The 22,942-nt window shown below is 45.3% G+C and overlaps 1 protein-coding gene across 6 annotated transcripts in view; it reads left to right on the top strand.

Moving 5' to 3' along the window:
- nup98 (nucleoporin 98 and 96 precursor) overlaps positions 1-22,942 on the top strand; it is a 136,792-nt gene that overhangs the window by 43,962 nt on the left and 69,888 nt on the right. For all 6 annotated transcript variants that reach the window (XM_084339471.1, XM_084339470.1, XM_084339469.1 and 3 more), the window contains 5 exons: positions 3,730-3,840; positions 8,334-8,499; positions 14,809-14,908; positions 17,016-17,129; positions 20,262-20,400. In XM_084339471.1, the coding sequence (XP_084195597.1) occupies positions 3,730-3,840; positions 8,334-8,499; positions 14,809-14,908; positions 17,016-17,129; positions 20,262-20,400 (630 nt within the window). The remainder of the gene's footprint in view (positions 1-3,729; positions 3,841-8,333; positions 8,500-14,808; positions 14,909-17,015; positions 17,130-20,261; positions 20,401-22,942) is intronic.

Below are 22,942 nucleotides of genomic sequence, written 5' to 3'. Positions count from 1 at the left end.
AAATATCGCAATACTCAGCGTATCGCGATATATTTAGTATCGTGACGCAAGTATCGCGATAGTATCGTATCGTGAGGTCTGGCGAGTCCCACCCCTACTAGATACCATTAACTAGTGGAATATTTTAACTGGTAGCAATGAAAATGACAGAAACGATGTGAAGATAATGTTGGTGATGAAACTAAATTTGAGCAGTTGGCTAACTTTATTGAATGTTTTCAGACGACTACAAGGCCAATGTTAGTTTGAATGGAAAAAAGGCTGAATTATCTTACCGAGGCCAATTAGATCAGGAACCAATCCATGCAAACTACAAAATATGGACCAAAAAATTGCTAGTTTATTCACTTACTCATCACTCTCACAGTTGGCATTCAATTGCACTACAGAACAGGTCCTGACAAGGTCTTGAACCACAAACCGTGAAAGGTCCTTGCTCATAGCCATGATTGTGCACAGCAAATGGCTCTTCGGCGCAGTAGTTTGTGAGATTCTCAGCGAACGGATATACTCACACAAACGCATAGAAGCACATATTTCTACGCCTGAATGCTGGTGGAAAGAGACAACAAATCCCATACAAGGTGTTACGTTTTGCTGCCATGTGGCCACCAATTGTAGAGGGTTTCTTCTCCCTCATCACTTACCAGTGACTTTCAACGTTTACGGCATCAACCTATAACCTATTTACATCTGTTTTGTGGCAATTGGCTAATTTCAAGTAGTGATAGACTGACGTGACAATACCAAGTAATGCTTAATTAAGATGGCTAATAGCTATATATATATATTCCTTGAGATTCAAATGCAATGTTCAAGGGAGACCTGGTCAATATAGTCAAGTCAAGTGTTACTTTTATTAACCCCCTTGGGGAAATTCAGCACACCATTACAAAGTTATAAAATAGAGCATGTTAAAATCAGACTAGGGACAACGGATACATAATACTAAATCCAGTTTACGAATAGCTCTGGTAAAAAAAAAAAAAAAAGAAACTGACTGAAGAGTGCAATTTTCCACTCTTCAGTCAGTTTTTTTTTTACCAGAGCTTTGAACTCTTTGCTTTGAGTTCCAATTTGTGTCACAACTGGGTGCAAAATGGGGAATATCTTGACATTGCAACACAATGCAAGTTAGCAATTTTCCACTCTTCAGTCAGTTTTTTTTTTACCAGAGCTTTGAACTCTCCCAGGAGGAGTTCCAATTTGTGTCACAACTGGGTGCAAAATGGGGAATATCTTGACATTGCAACACAATGCAAGTTAATGCCCATATGGATAAAGAGTGGCATTTTTTTTTCTTTTTAATGTCCAATGTCAGCTGATTGCAGGTCTACAATGGGGTGGCACCTCGGACCTTATGATGTTAATTAGGGCCTGTTGAAGGGTCCTCTTAAGTTGTGTTGGTCAAAACTGCTGGTCTGAAGTGATTCAATTCTAAAAAATAACCTCCCAAAACGTATTACCTTCCAAAAAGAATTTCCGAGAGGGAAAGTGGAGGATTGAACAGTAGTGTAGTGTAGAAGGGTCACCAGCTGGTCAGCACATCTCTACAGGCTCTCTGCCTTGTCTACTTTAAATCTTTTAAGCTGTACCAAAACCAATTCCCCATTCAGCTCCTTTTATTACACTGTTTACCTCTTGAGCCCTAGCCCTATTTTCAAAAGATCCGCCTAAAAATACATACCTAAGTAAATGGAAGATTGCTCCACTTCTACATGGTCTGTTACTTGAGTAAATTGTGATGAACCAAAGGAGAATATCCAATAAAAAAAATCTTTTTAAATATTTGACAGTGAATAACACCATGCAAAAACTTGTACTTTATGTACATTATACCTGTTATGTCTTATTCTTTTTACTTGTATTATTGCACAATCGCTGCTGGCATGACCACCCGCATTTCATTGTATGCCGTGACAAATAAAACTCTTGACTTGACTGACTTGACTTTTTATTATGGACATTTCTCTGCCATTTTTCATCAGATTGCAACCCCGTTTTTTGCTAGACATTCACAGAAAGGTAGAGAAACTAACTGCATTATAATGGATGCCAATAACGTTCAGGTTTGTGGCAGATACTCCAGAAAAATAAGATAAATAAAAAAGTAAATCCACAAGTCATATGATTGACAGGAGCTGGGTTGTGTCGTTTTTTTGAAATTCCAACGCCCATCAAAAGCCCTGGGTCTCCTCTGCTCATATGACTACAAACTAAATGGTGGAGCGCATTTCCAAGCGTCGATATTCGCTAGTTTCTGAATAGATTAATTCCCAAAACTCATTTCACTAATAACACTTTAACTTATTGGTAAACAAACATATTGCTGAAAATATACACTGACTGCTGTTTTGACATGGTTAGGGTCTTTACTCTTGGCTACATTTGAAAAAGAAATGCAACATTAATTCATACAGTCTGTACTGTGTACAGATGGATCCATGGCGTGGTGTCATTTTGGGTCCAATACCAGACCCATCGGGCTTAAGAGGTTAAACATGGTTCATGAACGAGAGGGCCTACCTGGAAGAGGTCAAGGTCCTGGCGGGATGGTGCCAGGAAAACAGCCTCTCCCTGAACGTCAGCAAAACAAAGGAGATGATTGTGGACTTCAGGAGGTCGGGGGTCAAGGACTACAGCCCCCTCAGCATCGACGGGGCACCGGTTGAGAGAGTCAACAGCTTTAAGTACCTCGGAGCCTACATATCCGAGGACTTGACATGGACCACACACATTAACAGTGTTGTGAAGAAGGCACGACAACGCCTCTACTTCCTCAGGCGCCTAAGGAAGTTCCAAGTCAGCCAGAAGATCCTTAAGAACTTCTACTCATGTACAATAGAGAGCATCTTGACCGGCAACATCACCTCCTGGTTTGGGAATAGCACTGCACAAGACCAAAGCAGACTACAAAGAGTGACACGTTCAGCCGAACGCACAATTGGAGGGGGGCTCCCCACCCTCCAGAACATTTACTACAAGCGTTGCAAGGGCAAGGCTAAGAGAATCATTAAAGACTCCAGTCACCCGAACAACTGCCTCTTTGAACTGCTGCCGTCAGGCAAGCGATACAGGAGTCTCAAGGCGAGCACAGAAAGACTCAGAAGAAGCTTCTATCCCCAGGCCATCAGGCTGCTAAACGAACAATGAATGAACACTACACAACAACAACCACCAAACGCACATAGCACACACATCCACACGCACACACTCACTTTAAACAAACACACTGTAGCACCCACTCCACACACTTATAGCACACACCCACTTTAAACAAACACACTGTAGCACCCACTCCCCACACTTTATATTTATGGATGAAGGATTGCACTACAACTCGTACACCTTACTGTAAATTGTACCTAAAATTGTACCTCATCCCATTTCTGCTTTGCACTAGATAGTACTGTACATTAGTACACTGCATAGTATTGTGTATTGTATATTATATGGTAACTCAGAACATTGTACATATGTCTATACCGAACACTGTGACCTCATTTTCTTCTTCTAAATTCATGCTATATTATGTTATTATGTTATTTGATACTATCTTGTCTAGCACAGTCTCTGGAGCGTAACAGTAAGAAGCATTTTGTATGAAAGTATTCTGTACTTCTGTATGACAACTATTAAAGAACTTGAACTTGAACTTGAACTTTGGCTGCAAACAAAAAAGAGGGAATTTTTCTACAAAATGTTGCTGTGTGTTTTGTCTCTGAACAGAAAGAGCATTAAGAGGTTGGTGCTCAAGAACCTGAACAAGACCTTGTACAGCCCGGCCAGAGACACGGAGGAGCTGGCCTCGCCGTCACAGTACCCACACAACGGACACAGGTCAGACCCCAACCCTAACCCGGACCGGGCTATAGTGTGTTGAAATGTGTTGAAATAGGTAGGAATGGGTGCGAGCAATCTGTTACTGTTCTGTACTTGCTGTTTCAACTGAACTCTGTGGTTTTGAGGGTGCTTAACACCAAATACTTGCTGTTTCAACTGAACTCGGGTGGTTTTGAGGGTGCTTAACACCAAATACTTGCTGTTTCAACTGAACTCGGTGGTTTTGAGGGTGCCTTAACACCAAATACTTGCTGTTTCAACTGAACTCGGGTGGTTTCGAGGGTGCTTAACACCAAATACTTGCTGTTTCAACTGATCTCAGTGGTTTGGAGGGTGCTTAACACCAAATACTTACTGTTTCAACTGAACTCTGTGGTTTTGAGGGTGCTTAACACCAAATACTTGCTGTTTCAACTGAACTCAGTGGTTTTGAGGGTGCTTAACACCAAATACTTACTGTTTCAACTGAACTCGGTGGTTTTGAGGGTGCTTAACACCAAATACTTACTGTTTCAACTGAACTCGTGGTTTTGAGGGTGCTTAACACCAAATACTTACTGTTTCAACTGAACTCGGTGGTTTTGAGGGTGCTTAACACCAAATACTTACTGTTTCAACTGAACTCAGTGGTTTTGAGGGTGCTTAACACCAAATACTTACTGTTTCAACTGAACTCGGTGGTTTTGAGGGTGCTTAACACCAAATACTTACTGTTTCAACTGAACTCAGTGGTTTTGAAGGTGCTTAACACCAAATACTTGCTGTTTCAACTGAACTCGGTGGTTTTGAGTGTGCTTAACACCAAATACTTACTGTTTCAACTGAACTCGGGTGGTTTTGAGGGTGCTTAACACCAAATACTTACTGTTTCAACTGAACTCGGTGGTTTTGAGGGTGCTTAACACCAAATACTTGCTGTTTCAACTGAACTCGGTGGTTTTGAGGGTGCTTAACACCAAATACTTGCTGTTTCAACTGAACTCTGTGGTTTTGAGGGTGCTTAACACCAAATACTTGCTGTTTCAACTGAACTCGGTGGTTTTGAGGGTGCTTAACACCAAATACTTACTGTTTCAACTGAACTCAGTGGTTTTGAGGGTGCTTAACACCAAATACTTACTGTTTCAACTGAACTCGGTGGTTTTGAGGGTGCTTAACACCAAATACTTGCTGTTTCAACTGAACTCGGTGGTTTTGAGGGTGCTTAACACCAAATACTTGCTGTTTCAACTGAACTCGGTGGTTTTGAGGGTGCTTAACACCAAATACTTGCTGTTTCAACTGAACTCGGGAGGTTTTGAGGGTGCTTAACACCAAATACTTACTGTTTCAACTGAACTCGGTGGTTTTGAGGGTGCTTAACACCAAATACTTACTGTTTCAACTGAACTCGGGAGGTTTTGAGGGTGCTTAACACCAAATACTTGCTGAACTCGGGTGGTTTTGAGGGTGCTTAACACCAAATACTTACTGTTTCAACTGAACTCGGGTGGTTTTGAGGGTGCTTAACACCAAATACTTGCTGTTTCAACTGAACTCGGGAGGTTTTGAGGGTGCTTAACACCAAATACTTGCTGAACTCGGGTGGTTTTGAGGGTGCTTAACACCAAATACTTGCTGTTTCAACTGAACTCGGTGGTTTTGAGGGTGCTTAACACCAAATACTTGCTGTTTCAACTGAACTCGGTGGTTTTGAGGGTGCTTAACACCAAATACTTGCTGTTTCAACTGAACTCGGTGGTTTTGAGGGTGCTTAACACCAAATACTTGCTGTTTCAACTGAACTCAGGTGGTTTTGAGGGTGCTTAACACCAAATACTTGCTGTTTCAACTAGAGCTGCCGCGATTACCGCATTACCGCGGTATCGCTGTTACATCGCGGCCACCGCAGAGTAGGCTGAATACCGCGTCACCACTGTTTTTTATAATAATAATAATAATAAATTACCCTCCTCTCGTTGGGCTTGCGGCTCTGCAGATATACCCTACTCCTCTATCGAGGTTTCAAGCGACCCTATTGGGTACCAGAAAAGTCACGTGAAACATTGCAGACCACTGATTGGTCAGAAGAGAGACGCGTCACACGTTTTTTACGTCCTGAATGTCAGCTCATCACAACACGGCTAATAACGTTAGCTTTAACTCTCCGCCGGAGTGGACTACCATCGCTCTTCAGGAGTACTAAACGAGACATAATGATTTTACTGTCTGCAACGAATGTTATAATAAAAGCCCTTCGTTCTATACACTTGTCTGATTGAAAACTTTATTAACAGACCGCAGAATGGGACAACTCAGCACGCTCTGAGCAAAGAAAGGAACTGAGATATGAATAGAGTATTGCTGCTATGGTCCGGTAAATACGCTGATGTTATTGAACGTATAACTATATAATGTTAATGCCACAAAACGAATGCCTTTATTATAAAGTAGTAACTTTATAGTAATAATAATAAGAAAGGGTCGGGGGGGTTAGGGGTAACCACCCCTGCCCGCGACACCGAGTGAACTGCGCACGACCAGAGGGGAAACTTCGAATCAGTGTTTCACTTTCAATAACTAATGCGTGCTTGCCGAATCCCAAACAATATTCATGCTGCAAAGTCATCCTCTAAAGATAGACATTTAGACTAGAGGCAGGCTATATGCTATAAAGAGTAGACTACTACTAAAAAAAAAAATGCATTCAAACTTTTTTTTTTTAATTTTGTGTGCGTGCGGTAATAACCGCGGCGGTAGGAAATATTTTGCAAATGTGTGCGGTAAGGAAAACATCAATACCGCGGCAGCTCTAGTTTCAACTGAACTCGGTGGTTTTGAGGGTGCTTAACACCAAATACTTGCTGTTTCAACTGAACTCGGTGGTTTTGAGGGTGCTTAACACCAAATACTTGCTGTTTCAACTGAACTCTGTGGTTTTGAGGGTGCTTAACACCAAATACTTACTGTTTAAATGCTTCGAAGCTTCGAACGTTCGATTCGATGGCACAAGCTTCGAACATTAAAAAAAAAATCGAAGTTTAAATTTTTTTTTTTTTTTTTTTCTCCGATTTGTGTGTGTGTGTGTGTGAACTACCCATCCCAGTTAGGACAGCCGAATCCCGTCCAATCTTTCGCCGTCGACTAAAGACTCACTTCTTCAACCATTATCTGAAATGATAAAAAAGAAAAAAGAAAAAAATCTAACCGTGACTAACCTTACTGTCATGCACTTGTCCTAATAAACTAACCTACACTGTAACACGCAACACTTTGATGAACATTGTTACTCAGCTGATAGAGTTGTACCCTTCTTGCTGTCTTGTCGTACAGAACTTGTAAGTCGCTTTGGATAAAAGCGTCAGCTAAATGACTAAATGTAAGTGTGTGTGTGTGTGTGTAGGTGTGTGTGTGTGCGCGCACCTTGTAGAATTCCACACATAAGAAAGAAAGATACTGGGATGAATAAACAAAATAGGAAATAAAATGTAGAAATGCATGCAATACATAAATAAATATGAATCTCCATATATGAAATATAACATTTAGATAAGGTGCTACTGAGATGTTTTGTTGAGTTCTTTGTTTTTTTGTGGAAGTTGCCCTTCTTAAAAATGCATGAACATTCACTGATAATTGGTCTGTAGTGGAGTCTACAAGGTCTACATTGCCGGACCATGTAGAATCCGGACCTTGTAGACTGACATAATTCTGTGCATAGTTTAGTCTACACAGGCCATATTTCAAATAATCAAAATCTTACTTCATTCCTCTTAAACATTCTTGATTTGGGGGATTGGTAGTTCCCATGAAATCTGAAGTTGTTCAAACGACAACAGCGATCCACCTTGAATTAAATCACACAGCCGAGTGAAACCTTGTTGGATGCGTCAGTCACGAAAGGGGCTACTTAATTAATGAATCCAACCCACTTTATTTATAGAGCACATTTAAAAACAACAACGTTTACGAAAGTGCTGTACAAGTCCCACAACATAAGATAAAAAAAAAATTTAATTTAATTTTTTATTTTAATTTTTTTTCGAAGCTTCGAATTAAAATCGAAGCTCGGCCCCGAAGCTTCGATTGCCAAAAAAAGCTTCGAAGGTCAGCCCTAGTTTCAACTGAACTCGGGTGGTTTTGAGGGTGCTTAACACCAAATACTTGTAGTGTGGTAGTGAAAGGGTTAACTATTTGTCATGTGGCAGTCAAAGGGTTAACCTTCTGTATTGTCGCAGTGAAAGGGTTAACCATTTGGTAGTGAAGGGGTTAAGAATGCATTTTACAAATATTTAGAAATAGATTTCCCTAAACAATTACTGGAGCACAACTCTAGTAATTCATGCGAATAATTTATCTGGGTAAACATTACTCTTGCCCATCCCTAGTAACGGGTAGTCTGGACAGACTATTCAGACAGATTATTTTCTTTATGTCTGCTATGGCTAAACCTCTATGATGGAATGTGTGCTTAAAAAATATATTGTTGTAAATATCTCCCCCGTCTGCAGTCACGTCATGGAGGATGACGAGGTGAGCGAGCTGGTAGGTGGGGAGAGCGGGATAGAGAAGGACCTCGTCAACTCGCTCCCCAAGTCCAGTCACCTGGCCCAGGCCGACCTGCAGGACACCATCTCTGACCTCAACTGCCACAAGGCTGCCAGGAAGGGTCTAGAGGTATGTCACAGGGCTGACGGGAAGGGTCTAGAGGTATGTCACAAGGCTGAAGGGTCTAGAGGTATGTCACCAGGCTGACAGGAAGGGTCTAGAGGTATGTCACAAGGCTGCCAGGAAGGGTCTAGAGGTATGTCACAAGGCTGACAGGAAGGGTCTAGAGGTATGTCACCAGGCTGCCAGGAAGGGTCTAGAGGTATGTCACAAGGCTGACAGGAAGGGTCTAGAGGTATGTCACCAGGCTGCCAGGAAGGGTCTAGAGGTATGTCACAAGGCTGCCAGGAAGGGTCTAGAGGTATGTCACCAGGCTGCCAGGAAGGGTCTAGAGGTATGTCACAAGGCTGCCAGGAAGGGTCTAGAGGTATGTCACAGGGCTGCCAGGAAGGGTCTAGAGGTATGTCACGAGGCTGAAGGGTCTAGAGGTATGTCACTGTAAGGCTGCCAGGAAGGGTCTAGAGGTATGTCACAAGGCTGACAGGAAGGGTCTAGAGGTATGTCACCAGGCTGACAGGAAGGGTCTAGAGGTATGTCACAAGGCTGACAGGAAGGGTCTAGAGGTATGTCACCAGGCTGACAGGAAGGGTCTAGAGGTATGTCACCAGGCTGACAGGAAGGGTCTAGAGGTATGTCACCAGGCTGACGGGAAGGGTCTAGAGGTATGTCACCAGGCTGCCAGGAAGGGTCTAGAGGTATGTCACAAGGCTGACAGGAAGGGTCTAGAGGTATGTCACCAGGCTGCCAGGAAGGGTCTAGAGGTATGTCACGAGGCTGAAGGGTCTAGAGGTATGTCACTGTAAGGCTGCCAGGAAGGGTCTAGAGGTATGTCACAAGGCTGACAGGAAGGGTCTAGAGGTATGTCACAAGGCTGACAGGAAGGGTCTAGAGGTATGTCACCAGGCTGACAGGAAGGGTCTAGAGGTATGTCACCAGGCTGACAGGAAGGGTCTAGAGGTATGTCACCAGGCTGACAGGAAGGGTCTAGAGGTATGTCACAGGGCTGCCAGGAAGGGTCTAGAGGTATGTCACAAGGCTGACAGGAAGGGTCTAGAGGTATGTCACCAGGCTGCCAGGAAGGGTCTAGAGGTATGTCACCAGGCTGCCAGGAAGGGTCTAGAGGTATGTCACCAGGCTGCCAGGAAGGGTCTAGAGGTATGTCACAAGGCTGCCAGGAAGGGTCTAGAGGTATGTCACAGGGCTGACAGGAAGGGTCTAGAGGTATGTCACCAGGCTGCCAGGAAGGGTCTAGAGGTATGTCACCAGGCTGCCAGGAAGGGTCTAGAGGTATGTCACCAGGCTGCCAGGAAGGGTCTAGAGGTATGTCACAAGGCTGCCAGGAAGGGTCTAGAGGTATGTCACAGGGCTGCCAGGAAGGGTCTAGAGGTATGTCACCAGGCTGCCAGGAAGGGTCTAGAGGTATGTCACTGTAAGGCTGACAGGAAGGGTCTAGAGGTATGTCACCAGGCTGCCAGGAAGGGTCTAGAGGTATGTCACGAGGCTGCCAGGAAGGGTCTAGAGGTATGTCACGAGGCTGCCAGGAAGGGTCTAGACTAGGTATGTCACCAGGCTGCCAGGAAGGGTCTAGAGGTATGTCACCAGGCTGCCAGGAAGGGTCTAGAGGTATGTCACCAGGCTGCCAGGAAGGGTCTAGACTAGGTATGTCACCAGGCTGCCAGGAAGGGTCTAGAGGTATGTCACCAGGCTGCCAGGAAGGGTCTAGACTAGGTATGTCACCAGGCTGCCAGGAAGGGTCTAGAGGTATGTCACCAGGCTGCCAGGAAGGGTCTAGAGGTATGTCACCAGCAGGGGAGGAAACAAACTTTTTGGCTTACCAGCCAACTGGCGAGTAGATGATTTTTTTTACCAGCCAAACTGATTTTTTTACCAGCCAAAAATAAATCGCTAATTGTGATAATTACTTCTTTGTATGTCTTCGTCTAAATTGATTTTCAATCATAGTAATAATAATCACACCGTGTCTCTACTCTTTAAAATATTTATTAGCATAAAACATTAATAAGTGTCTCTACTCTCCACAATATTAGCATACAACATGTATTAATCACACAAAATATTAGGATATCACATATTAACATGAAAGAGGGAACTATTCTGGACTGGGTTGGGCTGAACTGGGCCGTGAAAGATGCTGGACTGGGTTGGGCTGAACTAGGCAGTGAAAGATGCTGGGCTGGACTGGGTTGGGCTGAACTGGGCCGTGAAAGATGCTGGGCTGGACTGGGTTGGGCTGAACTAGGCAGTGAAAGATGCTGGGCTGGGTTGGGCTGAACTAGGCAGTGAAAGATGCTGGGCTGGGTTGGGCTGAACTAGGCAGTGAAAGATGCTGGGCTGGACTGGGCTGGTCTAGGTTGGGTTGGACTGGGTTGGGCTGGTCTAGGTTGGACTGGGTTGGGCTGGTCTAGGTTGGACTGGGTTGGGCTGGTCTGGGTTGGACTGGGTTGGGCTGGTCTAGGTTGGACTGGGTTGGGCTGGTCTAGGTTGGACTGGGTAACCGTTGGACTGGTTTGGGCTGGTCTAGGTTGGACTGGGCTGGGCAGTGAAAGAACCAAGCATTTCACTGTAATGTAATAGCTAAATAAAACAACTTGAACTTGACTTGTTACATTTGCACTCTGGTTGGATACCAAACGTATTCTGGTTGTACTGTACTTGTGCTGTATGATGACAATACATTGGAACCGAATCTCATGACAAGTTGACAACGCTAGGGGTTCAGCAGGTGTATTCTGAATGCCAAGTGTATGACAACATCACCGTTGTGAAGGGCATATGGGCGAGTGGTGATATGGGGGGAAACCCAGTAATAATAAAATGTCACTCGGCTGCATTTAAGCAAAGCCGCTCAGTATAGTCCACTATGTTGAATGCGCGTTATGGTAGCTTGATGCTAGGTAGCTAGCCGGCTAATGCTGGTTAGCCTCACGTCCACTTGTCATTCTCATCCGACTCGAAGGAGAACGTTGTGTGCTGTTGTTCGTCCCCATGTCAGACCGCACTGATATCCGAAAGCGACGACTCTACATGCAATTATTTACATGCAATTATTTTCATCCACAATGTGTTTTTGTCTTAGTGTGTCTACGTTGTCAAGCCGGTGACAGGAGTTTGTAGGTCTGCGCGCAGTGGTCTGTCCACTTCCCCTAGATGCGCGACATCTTCTAGAAAACGAGTGTTCATTGGAGGAGCTTAGAGCGCATCTGTACACCGATGATGTTCATTGGTTATGGTCGGATTATTATGAGGCACAAATGGGAAGAATCAAGGGGGGAGTCAGATTTCGGCTTGTGCCAGTGAGCGAATCAGCAGATTGCAGAATGATTTTTTTGTTTTGTTTTGTAATTACTAGTACTCGCCAGACTGGCGAGTGCTCTTCATGAATCACTCGCCAAACGTAAAAAATACTCTCATTTGGCGAGTAAAGTGGCCTAATTTCCTCCCCTGGTCACCAGGCTGCCAGGAAGGGTCTAGAGCAGGGGTGGGCAATTATTTTTCCCGGGGGGCCGAATGAGCAACTGAAAATATGTTGGGGGGCCGGGCCAAAATTCCAAACTCAATTATGCATAATATACATTTTATTTCTATATAAAAAGCAGTAAATGGCATTGTTTTGACCCCTGGTAAGAGTGTATGTTATTATTTGGCAATTAAAAGGTGAGGTTAGCTTTCAAAAATATCATTTATTCAAATAGAATTTATTTCCAAAATGATAAACAAAATGTGAAACATTAATAACAAAGGGCATTTTGAGTTTCATATACTATTGAAACAAGGATTTTCTTAGCTTTCTAAAGACATCACATCATCTTATAGCAAAAATAAACAAAACATGTCACTGAACTGTGTAAAGAAAAGTGTCCCAGTTTTGTAGCCTTTTTTACTTTACATGCCTATATTAAACATTTAATGTTTTCAGAACTGTGCAAAAAAAAGAAAAAAAAAAAGATCAAGTGTCCCATTTCACTTGTTATATTTCCACATTTTAGTGTTCTTCAGTTCTTTTTTTTCATTCAGTGTGAGAAATCCAGTCTCTGTTGAGCTTTAACAAGTCCATCAAAGTCAGGTTGCATGTCTGAGGTGGAGATGCGAAGCACAGCTGCCAGATGTTCATCAGTGAGAGAGGATCTGTACCTGGACTTGGTAAACGTCATGACTGAGTGTCTGTTCACATACTGTATGTAGGTGGATCCAAAGAGAACCAACATCTTCTGAGCATGTCTCCTAAGCGTATACTGTGCGTGTGAACGTTGACATGAAAAAAAAAAAGTAAAAAAAAAAAAGTAAAAAAAAATATTAAATAAAAATATTTTTTTTTATTTTTTTTTATTATCATGTAATCTTTCGCGGGCCGGTCAGAATCATCCCGCGGGCCGGATCCGGCCCGCGGGCCGTACAATGCCCAGGTCTGGTCTAGAGGTATGTCACTGTAAGGCTGCCAGGAAGGGTCTAGAGGTATGTCACCAGGCTGCCAGGAAGGGTCTAGAGGTATGTCACTGTAAGGCTGACAGGAAGGGTCTAGAGGTATGTCACCAGGCTGCCAGGAAGGGTCTAGAGGTATGTCACCAGGCTGCCAGGAAGGGTCTAGAGGTATGTCACCAGGCTGCCAGGAAGGGTCTAGAGGTATGTCACCAGGCTGCCAGGAAGGGTCTAGAGGTATGTCACAAGGCTGAAGGGTCTAGAGGTATGTCACCAGGCTGACGGGAAGGGTCTAGAGGTATGTCACAAGGCTGAAGGGTCTAGAGGTATGTCACTGTAAGGCTGCCAGGAAGGGTCTAGAGGTATGTCACCAGGCTGCCAGGAAGGGTCTAGAGGTATGTCACCAGGCTGCCAGGAAGGGTCTAGAGGTATGTCACGAGGCTGAAGGGTCTAGAGGTATGTCACAGGGCTGCCAGGAAGGGTCTAGAGGTATGTCACCAGGCTGCCAGGAAGGGTCTAGAGGTATGTCACGAGGCTGAAGGGTCTAGAGGTATGTCACCAGGCTGCCAGGAAGGGTCTAGAGGTATGTCACCAGGCTGCCAGGAAGGGTCTAGAGGTATGTCACAAGGCTGCCAGGAAGGGTCTAGAGGTATGTCACCAGGCTGCCAGGAAGGGTCTAGAGGTATGTCACGAGGCTGAAGGGTCTAGAGGTATGTCACCAGGCTGCCAGGAAGGGTCTAGAGGTATGTCACCAGGCTGCCAGGAAGGGTCTAGAGGTATGTCACAAGGCTGACAGGAAGGGTCTAGAGGTATGTCACCAGGCTGCCAGGAAGGGTCTAGAGGTATGTCACGAGGCTGAAGGGTCTAGAGGTATGTCACCAGGCTGCCAGGAAGGGTCTAGAGGTATGTCACCAGGCTGCCAGGAAGGGTCTAGAGGTATGTCACAAGGCTGACAGGAAGGGTCTAGAGGTATGTCACCAGGCTGCCAGGAAGGGTCTAGAGGTATGTCACCAGGCTGCCAGGAAGGGTCTAGAGGTATGTCACTGTAAGGCTGACAGGAAGGGTCTAGAGGTATGTCACAAGGCTGCCAGGAAGGGTCTAGAGGTATGTCACTGTAAGGCTGACAGGAAGGGTCTAGAGGTATGTCACCAGGCTGCCAGGAAGGGTCTAGAGGTATGTCACAGGGCTGCCAGGAAGGGTCTAGAGGTATGTCACAGGGCTGACAGGAAGGGTCTAGAGGTATGTCACCAGCTGCGAGGAAGTTAAGTTATACTTTTCTTAATCCCCTTTGTGAAATTCATCCTCAGTATTTGACCCATCCCAACTATTTAGGAGCAGTGGGCAGCCACACAGTGCGGCATGGCAGGAGTATATATACCTAACATGCACGTCTTTCTTATGGTATGGGGGAAACCCAGAGGAAACCCCGGGAGAACATGCAAACTCCACACAGAAAAGGCCTCCTGCTGGGGTTTGAACCCTGGTCCTTCTTGCTTTGAGGCAACAGTGCTAACTCGCCACAGTGTGATATTTTCTCTTCATTAATGTGCTTGTCACAGTTTTGGGGGTGGGGGAGTTTTGGCATTTGCGCTTAATTTCATAGGAAAAAAAATTGTCCTTATTGAAACTAACTGGGTATTGCAATCTAGCTAGTAACGGTGCAATTAGAAATAGTAATGGTGCTAATTCGCTTTTTTTATTTTTATTTTTATTTTAGCTGAATAGCAAAACACATTGACCCAAGTGATTGTTGGGAGGAGTCTGTGTTGTTATCAGTTGGTCTGGAATGTGGATCAGTGGGCACCTGACGCTACATGTAATATACGCTGCAGACAAAGGTGATTCTGAGTTCTTGATTCGTTTATCTCCCCCTCTTCCCAGTTGAGCAGCGAGGATGCGAGTGTTTCCCTGGGAGAGGAGTCCCTGCAGAACGAGCTCGAGGAGGAGCAGGAGGAGCCGCAGCAAGCCCCTCACCCGGCAGGTCAGACCGCTTCATCCATCTGTCCAATATCTGGCTTTTTTAATAATCTGCGTCGGCTGATAACTGCCCACGTGGCCCATTTTAAAAGTGTCAATTGATTCCAATAAAATATTATAGATTTTTATTTTTAATACATGTATTTTGTTTGATACATTTATTGATTTAAAAATAATAAGTAAATTTATTTTTTTTGTATAATTTGTTATTATTAAATAGTTGCATTTTATCAGATGCAAAAATAAAAATGGTATTAGTCATCGGCCACGCTGCTCTTTAAATATCTGCATCGGCCATTGAAAACCAGATATAAATGGACTGCATTTATATACAACGGCTTTATAACAGATTTGATCCAAAGCACTTTACAACTTATGCCTCACTTTCACCCATTCATTCACACACCTGCTGCCAACCTCCATAATCAACGTACACCGAATCACTCCAGTATATGTTAACATTATACAAGTATTGCATTTTTGATTGGTTGATAAGCTTACGTTTTAGGTTTTGCAATGTTGCATGTAGGCCAAATAATATTATAACGGTACGTAGAAAAGTGGGTTTCAACCTCTTTCTCTGGGCACCAAAGTCAAGTTGACCCTTAACCTTTTTTCCTCGCAGGCAAATACAGAGATATACCCGAGATATATGCACCATATCTAGGTGTCTAACAGGCCTACAGTTGTATTATTTTCTGTGTTCTCCTTTGAATATTTCTACTACCTACTTTTGGACCACAGTCCAGTTGGGGTATGCTAATGCTAACATGCTAACATGAGCAGTGAGGCAAGATGATATTTACAATGTACAGGTTGGTTAACCTGGGTACAAAATACACACATTAGTACTACTGAGTGTAGTGCTAATCAGATTACGGACTACTACTAAAGATAACTGATTACTAGTTGTAGTATACAGCATTATTGTACATGCTAGATATATATATATATATATATATATCAAGTTTCAAGTTTCTTTAATAGCTGTCATACAGAAGTACAGAATACTTTTATACAAAATGCTTCTTACTGTTACGCTCCAGAGACTGTGCAAGACAAGATAAGTATGAAATAAAATAACATAGTATAGCATGTAAATTAGAAGTAAAAAGAAATGAGGTCACAGTGTTCAGTATAGACATATGTAAAGTATATACAGCATTATTGTACATGCTAGATATATATATATGGTATATACCGCATTATTGTACATGCTAGATAGATATATATATGGTATAAACAGCATTATTGTACATGCTAGATAGATATATATATGGTATAAACAGCATTATTGTACATGCTAGATAGATATATATATATGGTATATACAGCATTATTGTACATGCTAGATAGATATATATATATATGGTATATACCGCATTATTGTACATGCTAGATAGATATATATATGGTATATACAGCATTATTGTACATGCTAGATAGATATATATATATTGTATATACCGCATTATTGTACATGCTAGCTAGATATATATATGGTATAGACAGCATTATTGTACATGCTAGATATATATATATATGGTATAGACAGCATTATTGTACATGCTAGATAGACAGTGTTTCCCATTAATTACCTAGACTGTGGCGAGCCGCCACAGTTTTATAATGAACCCAAAAAGAATTCTTAATAAAATATATATATTTTTTTTTTTAAATATAAAGTTTGCCAATAGGGATGTATCAGTAGTATTGGCAGTGGTAGTAGTCATAATAGTAATCCAGTATATTCTTTTTATTTTCTAAAAATAAACCAGTTCAACACAGGTAACCACTTTTGCTTCATTTCTTTGATGGCTCAAATGTATGCTCTGGTCGATTTTGTGTTTTGAGCACAAAGTTCATCATAGATCTAGCCTCTTTATTTTGCTCTCAAAGTGCACCAGATTGATGCATTTAACTTTAAAACTAAAACTTGCCCCCAGACCCCCCTAGAGGGTCCAAGGTTCACCCACCACAAAATCCTGTGGGAAACACTGATAGATATATGGTATATACAGCATTATTGTACATGCTAGCGTCAACTTTTCAGCATGAAGGCCCGCTGTGTCAAAAGACTGAAGCTGGTCTTTGTCTTGTTCGTCTGTCAGGTGTTGTGCTGCTGCGTCTGGGTTATTACACCATCCCTCCTCTGGAAGAGTTGGCTGAGATGGTCGACGACAACGGAGACTGTGTGGTGGAGAATTTCACTGTTGGCAGGAAAGGTAATGCGCTCTCTCTCTGTCTGTCTGTGGATGTTGGGAGCGTTTGGTGAGTCGAGTGGTACGAGAGTCTGAGGAAGTGCGCGTGAGTCTTTCTATCTTTCCTATCTTCATGTTTGTTTGTCAAATTGTGAATTAGACTGGGTTTTAATTCGACTGGTTGTGTGTTAATGGTGGGCTGATAGCGTTGTCAGTGTTCGCTTTGGCAGCTGACTGCTGTCGCGGCGGCATGGATTTCGCGAAATTAACTAGGAAACATGGGTTCAAAGTGGCGCCGGCTTTTCCGTGTTTGGTGGAAGACTGTAGTCTAGCTGTGGCGGGGATAGTGGGAGCTGCGGCCGTTAAGTCAGCAGCCCGTATGAATGGGGGGATTGTAATATTCTTAGATGATTTGATTAAAGTTAATCAACTGATAACGGACGGTTTGATCATACATGGTACTTTTGTATCTGTGTTGCCGCTCACAACTCCGGCAAAAAAGGTGTCATTGGCAAACGTTCCTCCGTTGGTGAGCGATGATCTGATATTGAGGGAACTCGCAAGGTTTGGAAAAGTGGTGGCTCCTTTGAAAAAAATTTCTTCAGGTTTCAAGGCACCGGAACTGAAGCACGTGGTTTCTCACCGAAGGCAGACGTTCATTGTAATGAACAGACGTGATGATGAGTTAGATCTTAATTTTAAAGTAGTAATAGACGGGTTTGAGTACATTATCTTTGCGACAACACAAAATATGAGATGTTTTGCGTGTGGAAGGGAGGGGCATCAGAGACAAGCGTGCCCTGGGGAGGGGCCAAGCAGGGGGGAAAATGATGGGGAAGGTGCGAGGACGAAAGGAAGAGCAGCTTGGGGTGGGAATCGAGGGGTTGAGGGGGGGGGGGACAGGGGATGAGGGGTAGTGGGGAGGTTTCTGAGAAGGTTTTTGTACCAGATAGAAGTGATAAGGGAATGGAAGGGGTGGTTTCGGCGGGGATTGTAGCACGGGGAAAGAATGGTGGAGATGGTAAGGTGGGGGGGGGGGGGTTGGGGGGTGGTAGTAGGAGCTTGTGTAAACCAAGACGTGTTGGATAGCCAGGTGAAGAGTGGAATTGTTGACATAAGAGGGACAGATGGACCTGTTGAAGAACAAAGGCCAGATGCTGGGGATGAAAATGAGGGGGGGGTGGGGGGGGGGGGGTCGTGGCAGGAGGGATTGCAGAGGTGGCAAGGGGACCTGTTGTAATATATGGGGCAGATGGACCTGTTGATATACGAAGGACAGTTGCTGGGGATGAAAATGAGGGGGGGGGGTCGTGGCAGGAAGGATTACAGAGGTGGAAGGTGGACCTGTTGAGACACAAGGGACGGGAAAAGGGGATGAAAATGAGGGGGGGGGGGGTGGTGGCAGGGAGGTTTACGGATGAGGGGAGTGTGCCTGGGGTGGCTGTAGCTATTGAGGTAACAGGGTCAGAGGACTCAGTTGAGGGGGTCAGGGTGGAGGAAGTAGAGGATATTGATATGGAAGAGGGGGACGGCGGGATGGAGGTTGTTAGGCAGAAGAGGAAGATTGGAGTAGTTGGGTTGTCAAGCTCACAAGCTAAGAAGACAGGTGTGACGGAAGAACTCGGCAGTACACAGAGTACACAAGGGAAGTCATGGGCGGAGATGTCCTTGGATGACAGTGAGGAATATGGGAGCGATGATTCTTCAGAGGGTGCTGCCTTTTCAGATATGGATTTGTTTGTTTTGAATGCAAAGAAACATATGAGGTTTAAAGGAGAAGGTCGTTTTGTTGACACAGATTTATACAGGTTGAGGAAGGTTGTGCAGAAGGTACTGAAGGGCCCCAGTATGGTGGGAAAAACGGAGTGGAATCAGTGTAGTGTTTTTTTTTGTTTGGTTTTCTTGTTTTATTTTTTGTTTTCTTCCAAATGAGAGTTTTTTTATTGACGGGACTGGTGTGTTGTCACTTAGGACTGGACGTTTCATGGTGTCCTGATTCTGAGGCCTGGAGGCTGAGACTTTTGTTGATCATCTCATGTACTCGTATACATTTGTGGAACTTTGTAAATACTGGGAGTATGGAGGATTCAGGGACAGGAGCGGAGCGTATCGTTTTCATGCCCGATGGGAAAGCCACGTCTGACTCCTTCGGCAAACCTTTCTTCAGAGTTGTCATGGGGGATGTTGTCTCTGCCGTCCTTTTATGTTACCGGCACCGTTACCTTGTTCAAGGGTTGGAAGGGTTAGGGTTAGGGTTAGGGTTAGCATCGCCGTCGGTTGTGTGATAGTAAAGGGCTAACCTTCTGTGTTGTCACAGTGAAAGGGTTAACCGGCTGTCGTGTGGCAGTGAAAGGGTTAAAAGGCTCACTGTAAACCCTGATTGATGAGAGGCCTCACCTCTGTGCTCTGTGACTGGCTCACTGTAAACCCTGATTGATGAGATGCCTCACCGCTGTGCTCTGTGACTGGCTCACTGTAAACCCTGATTGATGAGATGCCTCACCGCTGTGCTCTGTGACTGGCTCACTGTAAACCCTGATTGATGAGATGCCTCATCGCTGTGCTCTGTGACTGGCTCACTGTAAACCCTGATTGATGAGATGCCTTATCGCTGTGCTCTGTGACTGGCTCACTGTAAACCCTGATTGATGAGATGCCTCATCGCTGTGCTCTGACTGGCTCACTGTAAACCCTGATTGATGAGATGCCTCACCGCTGTGCTCTGTGACTGGCTCACTGTAAACCCTGATTGATGAGATGCATCACCGCTGTGCTCTGTGACTGGCTCACTGTAAACCCTGATTGATGAGATGCCTCACCGCTGTGCTCTGTGACTGGCTCACTGTAAACCCCGATTGATGAGATGCCTCACCGCTGTGCTCTGTGACTGGCTCACTGTAAACCCCGATTGATGAGATGCCTCACCGCTGTGCTCTGTGACTGGCTCACTGTAAACCCCGATTGATGAGATGCCTCACCGCTGTGCTCTGTGACTGGCTCACTGTAAACCCTGATTGATGAGATGCCTCACCGCTGTGCTCTGTGACTGGCTCACTGTAAACCCCGATTGATGAGATGCCTCACCGCTGTGCTCTGTGACTGGCTCACTGTAAACCCCGATTGATGAGATGCCTCACCGCTGTGATTGTGTTCCAGGCTATGGCTCTGCGTTCTTCCCTGGGGAGGTGAAGGTGACCGGGCTGAACCTTGACGAGGTCGTCCACTTCAGACGTAAGGAGGTCATCGTTTACCCCGACGACAAGAGCAAGCCGGCCGAGGGGGAGGGGCTTAACAGGTGAGTGACGGGAGCTGAGGAGTGCTATACAATACGTATGGATAATATTAATAATAATAATAATAATAAAGAATACACAATATATTTATTTATATTTTATTTGATATATATATAAAGTGTAGTTTTCTTTCTTCGAGTATGGCTGCCTGTGTAACATATTAACCATTGTTTTGTACACAGCAATGGAAGAGACAACAGTTGCTCTGTAAAAAATCAATATCTGACTGACGCTAGTATCTGCTCCATCTTACTATGGTGTTAGCCCAATATCCACTATCTGCTGCATCTTACTATGGTGTTAGCCCAATATCCACTAGTATCTGCTCCATCTTACTATGGTGTTAGCCCAATATCCACTAGTATCTGCTGCATCTTACTATGGTGTTAGCCCAATATCCACTAGTATCTGCTCCATCTTACTATGGTGTTAGCCCAATATCCACTAGTATCTGCTCCATCTTACTATGGTGTTAGCCCAATATCCACTAGTATCTGCTCCATCTTACTATGGTGTTAGCCCAATATCCACTAGTATCTGCTCCATCTTACTATGGTGTTAGCCCAATATCCACTAGTATCTGCTGCATCTTACTATGGTGTTAGCCCAATATCCACTAGTATCTGCTCCATCTTACTATGGTGTTAGCCCAATATCCACTAGTATCTGCTCCATCTTACTATGGTGTTAGCCCAATATCCACTAGTATCTGCTGCATCTTACTATGGTGTTAGCCCAATATCCACTAGTATCTGCTGCATCTTACTATGGTGTTAGCCCAATATCCACTAGTATCTGCTCCATCTTACTATGGTGTTAGCCCAATATCCGTAGACCGTAGATGGAACTAAACACTCACCAGTACACTTCTTTTTTTAAATGTTTTTTTGTTCTCACTTTTTCTGTATTTTTGCTCCAATCCCAATTTTGTCATTATGCCAATTGCCTTCCTGGTCGTTGCTAGCATTGCCCCACTGTCGGCCTAGGGAGGGTGTAGAACTACCACATGCCTCCTCCGATACATGTGGAGTCAGCCAGCCGCTTCTTTTCACCTGACAGCGAGGACTCTCACTGGGGGAACGTAACGCATGCAGAGAGAGGTTCACGCTATTTCCCCCGATCCCCTCCCTGCTGAACAGGCGCCCCGACCGACCAGTAGGCGCCCCGACCGACACCCACCGGCTTCCCACCCGCTAACACTGCCAATCGTGTTAGTAGGGGACGACTGACCAAGCCGGAGGCACCGCTGACAGCTGGATTCGATACCAGCGTCTCTGCGGTGGTAGGCGAGTGCATTCTCCACTGCGCTGCCCAGCCGCACCACTCACCAGTACACTTAACTTGCTCCTCTTCTCCTCACCTAATTATTTCTCAAGTTTAATTAACAAGGATTTATATTTGACAAAATCGGGGAAACTAAACCAAGGAAACAAACAAGGGTGGATGGTTAGACGGACGTCCGGTGGACATTGTGGCCTTCAGGTCCAGGCCCTTCCTCTTATCTGCTTCTCTCCTCCTCCCCTCCTCCTCTCTTCCCTCCCCTCCTCCTCTCTTCCCTCCTCTCTTCCCTCCCCTCTTCCCTCCCCTCCTCCTCTCTTCCCTCCCCTCTTCCCTCCTCTCCTCTCTTCCCTCCCCTCCTTCTCTCTTCCCTCCCCTCCTCCTCTCTTCCCTCCCCTCCTCCTCTCTTCCCTCCCCTCCTCCTCTCTTCCCTCCTCTCTTCCCTCCTCCCCTCCTCCTCTCTTCCCTCCCCTCCTCCTCTCTTCCCTCCCCTCCTCCCCTCTTCCCTCCCCTCCTCCTCTCTTCCCTCCCCTCTTCCCTCCCCTCCTCCCCTCTTCCCTCCTCTCCTCTCTTCCCTCCCCTCCTCCTCTCTTTCCTCCTCTCTTCCCTCCCCCCTCCTCTCTTCCCTCCCCCCCTCCCCTCTTCCCTCCCCTCCTCCTCTCTTCCCTCCTCCCCTCCTCTCTTCCCTCCCCTCCTCCCCTCTTCCCTCCCCTCTTCCCTCCCCTCTTCCCTCCTCTCCTCTCTTCCCTCCCCTCCTCCTCTCTTCCCTCCCCTCCTCCCCTCCTCCTCTCTTCCCTCCCCTCCTCCCCTCTTCCCTCCCCTCCTCCTCTCTTCCCTCCCCTCTTCCCTCCTCTCCTCTCTTCCCTCCCCTCCTCCTCTCTTCCCTCCCCTCCTCCCCCCCTCCCCTCCTCCTCTCTTCCCTCCCCTCCTCCTCTCTTCCCTCCCCTCCTCCTCTCTTCCCTCCCCTCCTCCTCTCTTCCCTCCCCTCTTCCCTCCCCTCCTCTCTTCCCTCCCCTCTTCCCTCCCCTCCTCCTCTCTCCCCTCCTTCCCTCTTCCCTCCCCTCCTCCCCTTTTCCCTCCCCCCCTCCTCTCTTCCCTCCTTCCCTCCCCTCTTCCCTCCCCTCCTCCTCTCTTCCCTCCCCTCCTCCCCTCTTCCCTCCCCTCCTCCTCTCTTCCCTCCCCTCCTCCTCTCTTCCCTCCCCTCCTCCTCTCTTCCCTCCCCTCCTCCTCTCTTCCCTCCCCCCTCCTCTCTTCCCTCCCCTCCTC

The sequence above is a fragment of the Notolepis coatsorum genome (genome assembly GCF_963971535.1).
Source record: "Notolepis coatsorum genome assembly, contig: SCAFFOLD_150, whole genome shotgun sequence".
NCBI lineage: Eukaryota > Metazoa > Chordata > Actinopteri > Aulopiformes > Paralepididae > Notolepis > Notolepis coatsorum.
Note: the sequence above shows the minus strand (reverse complement) of the source record. Positions and strands in the feature narration are given on the sequence as shown.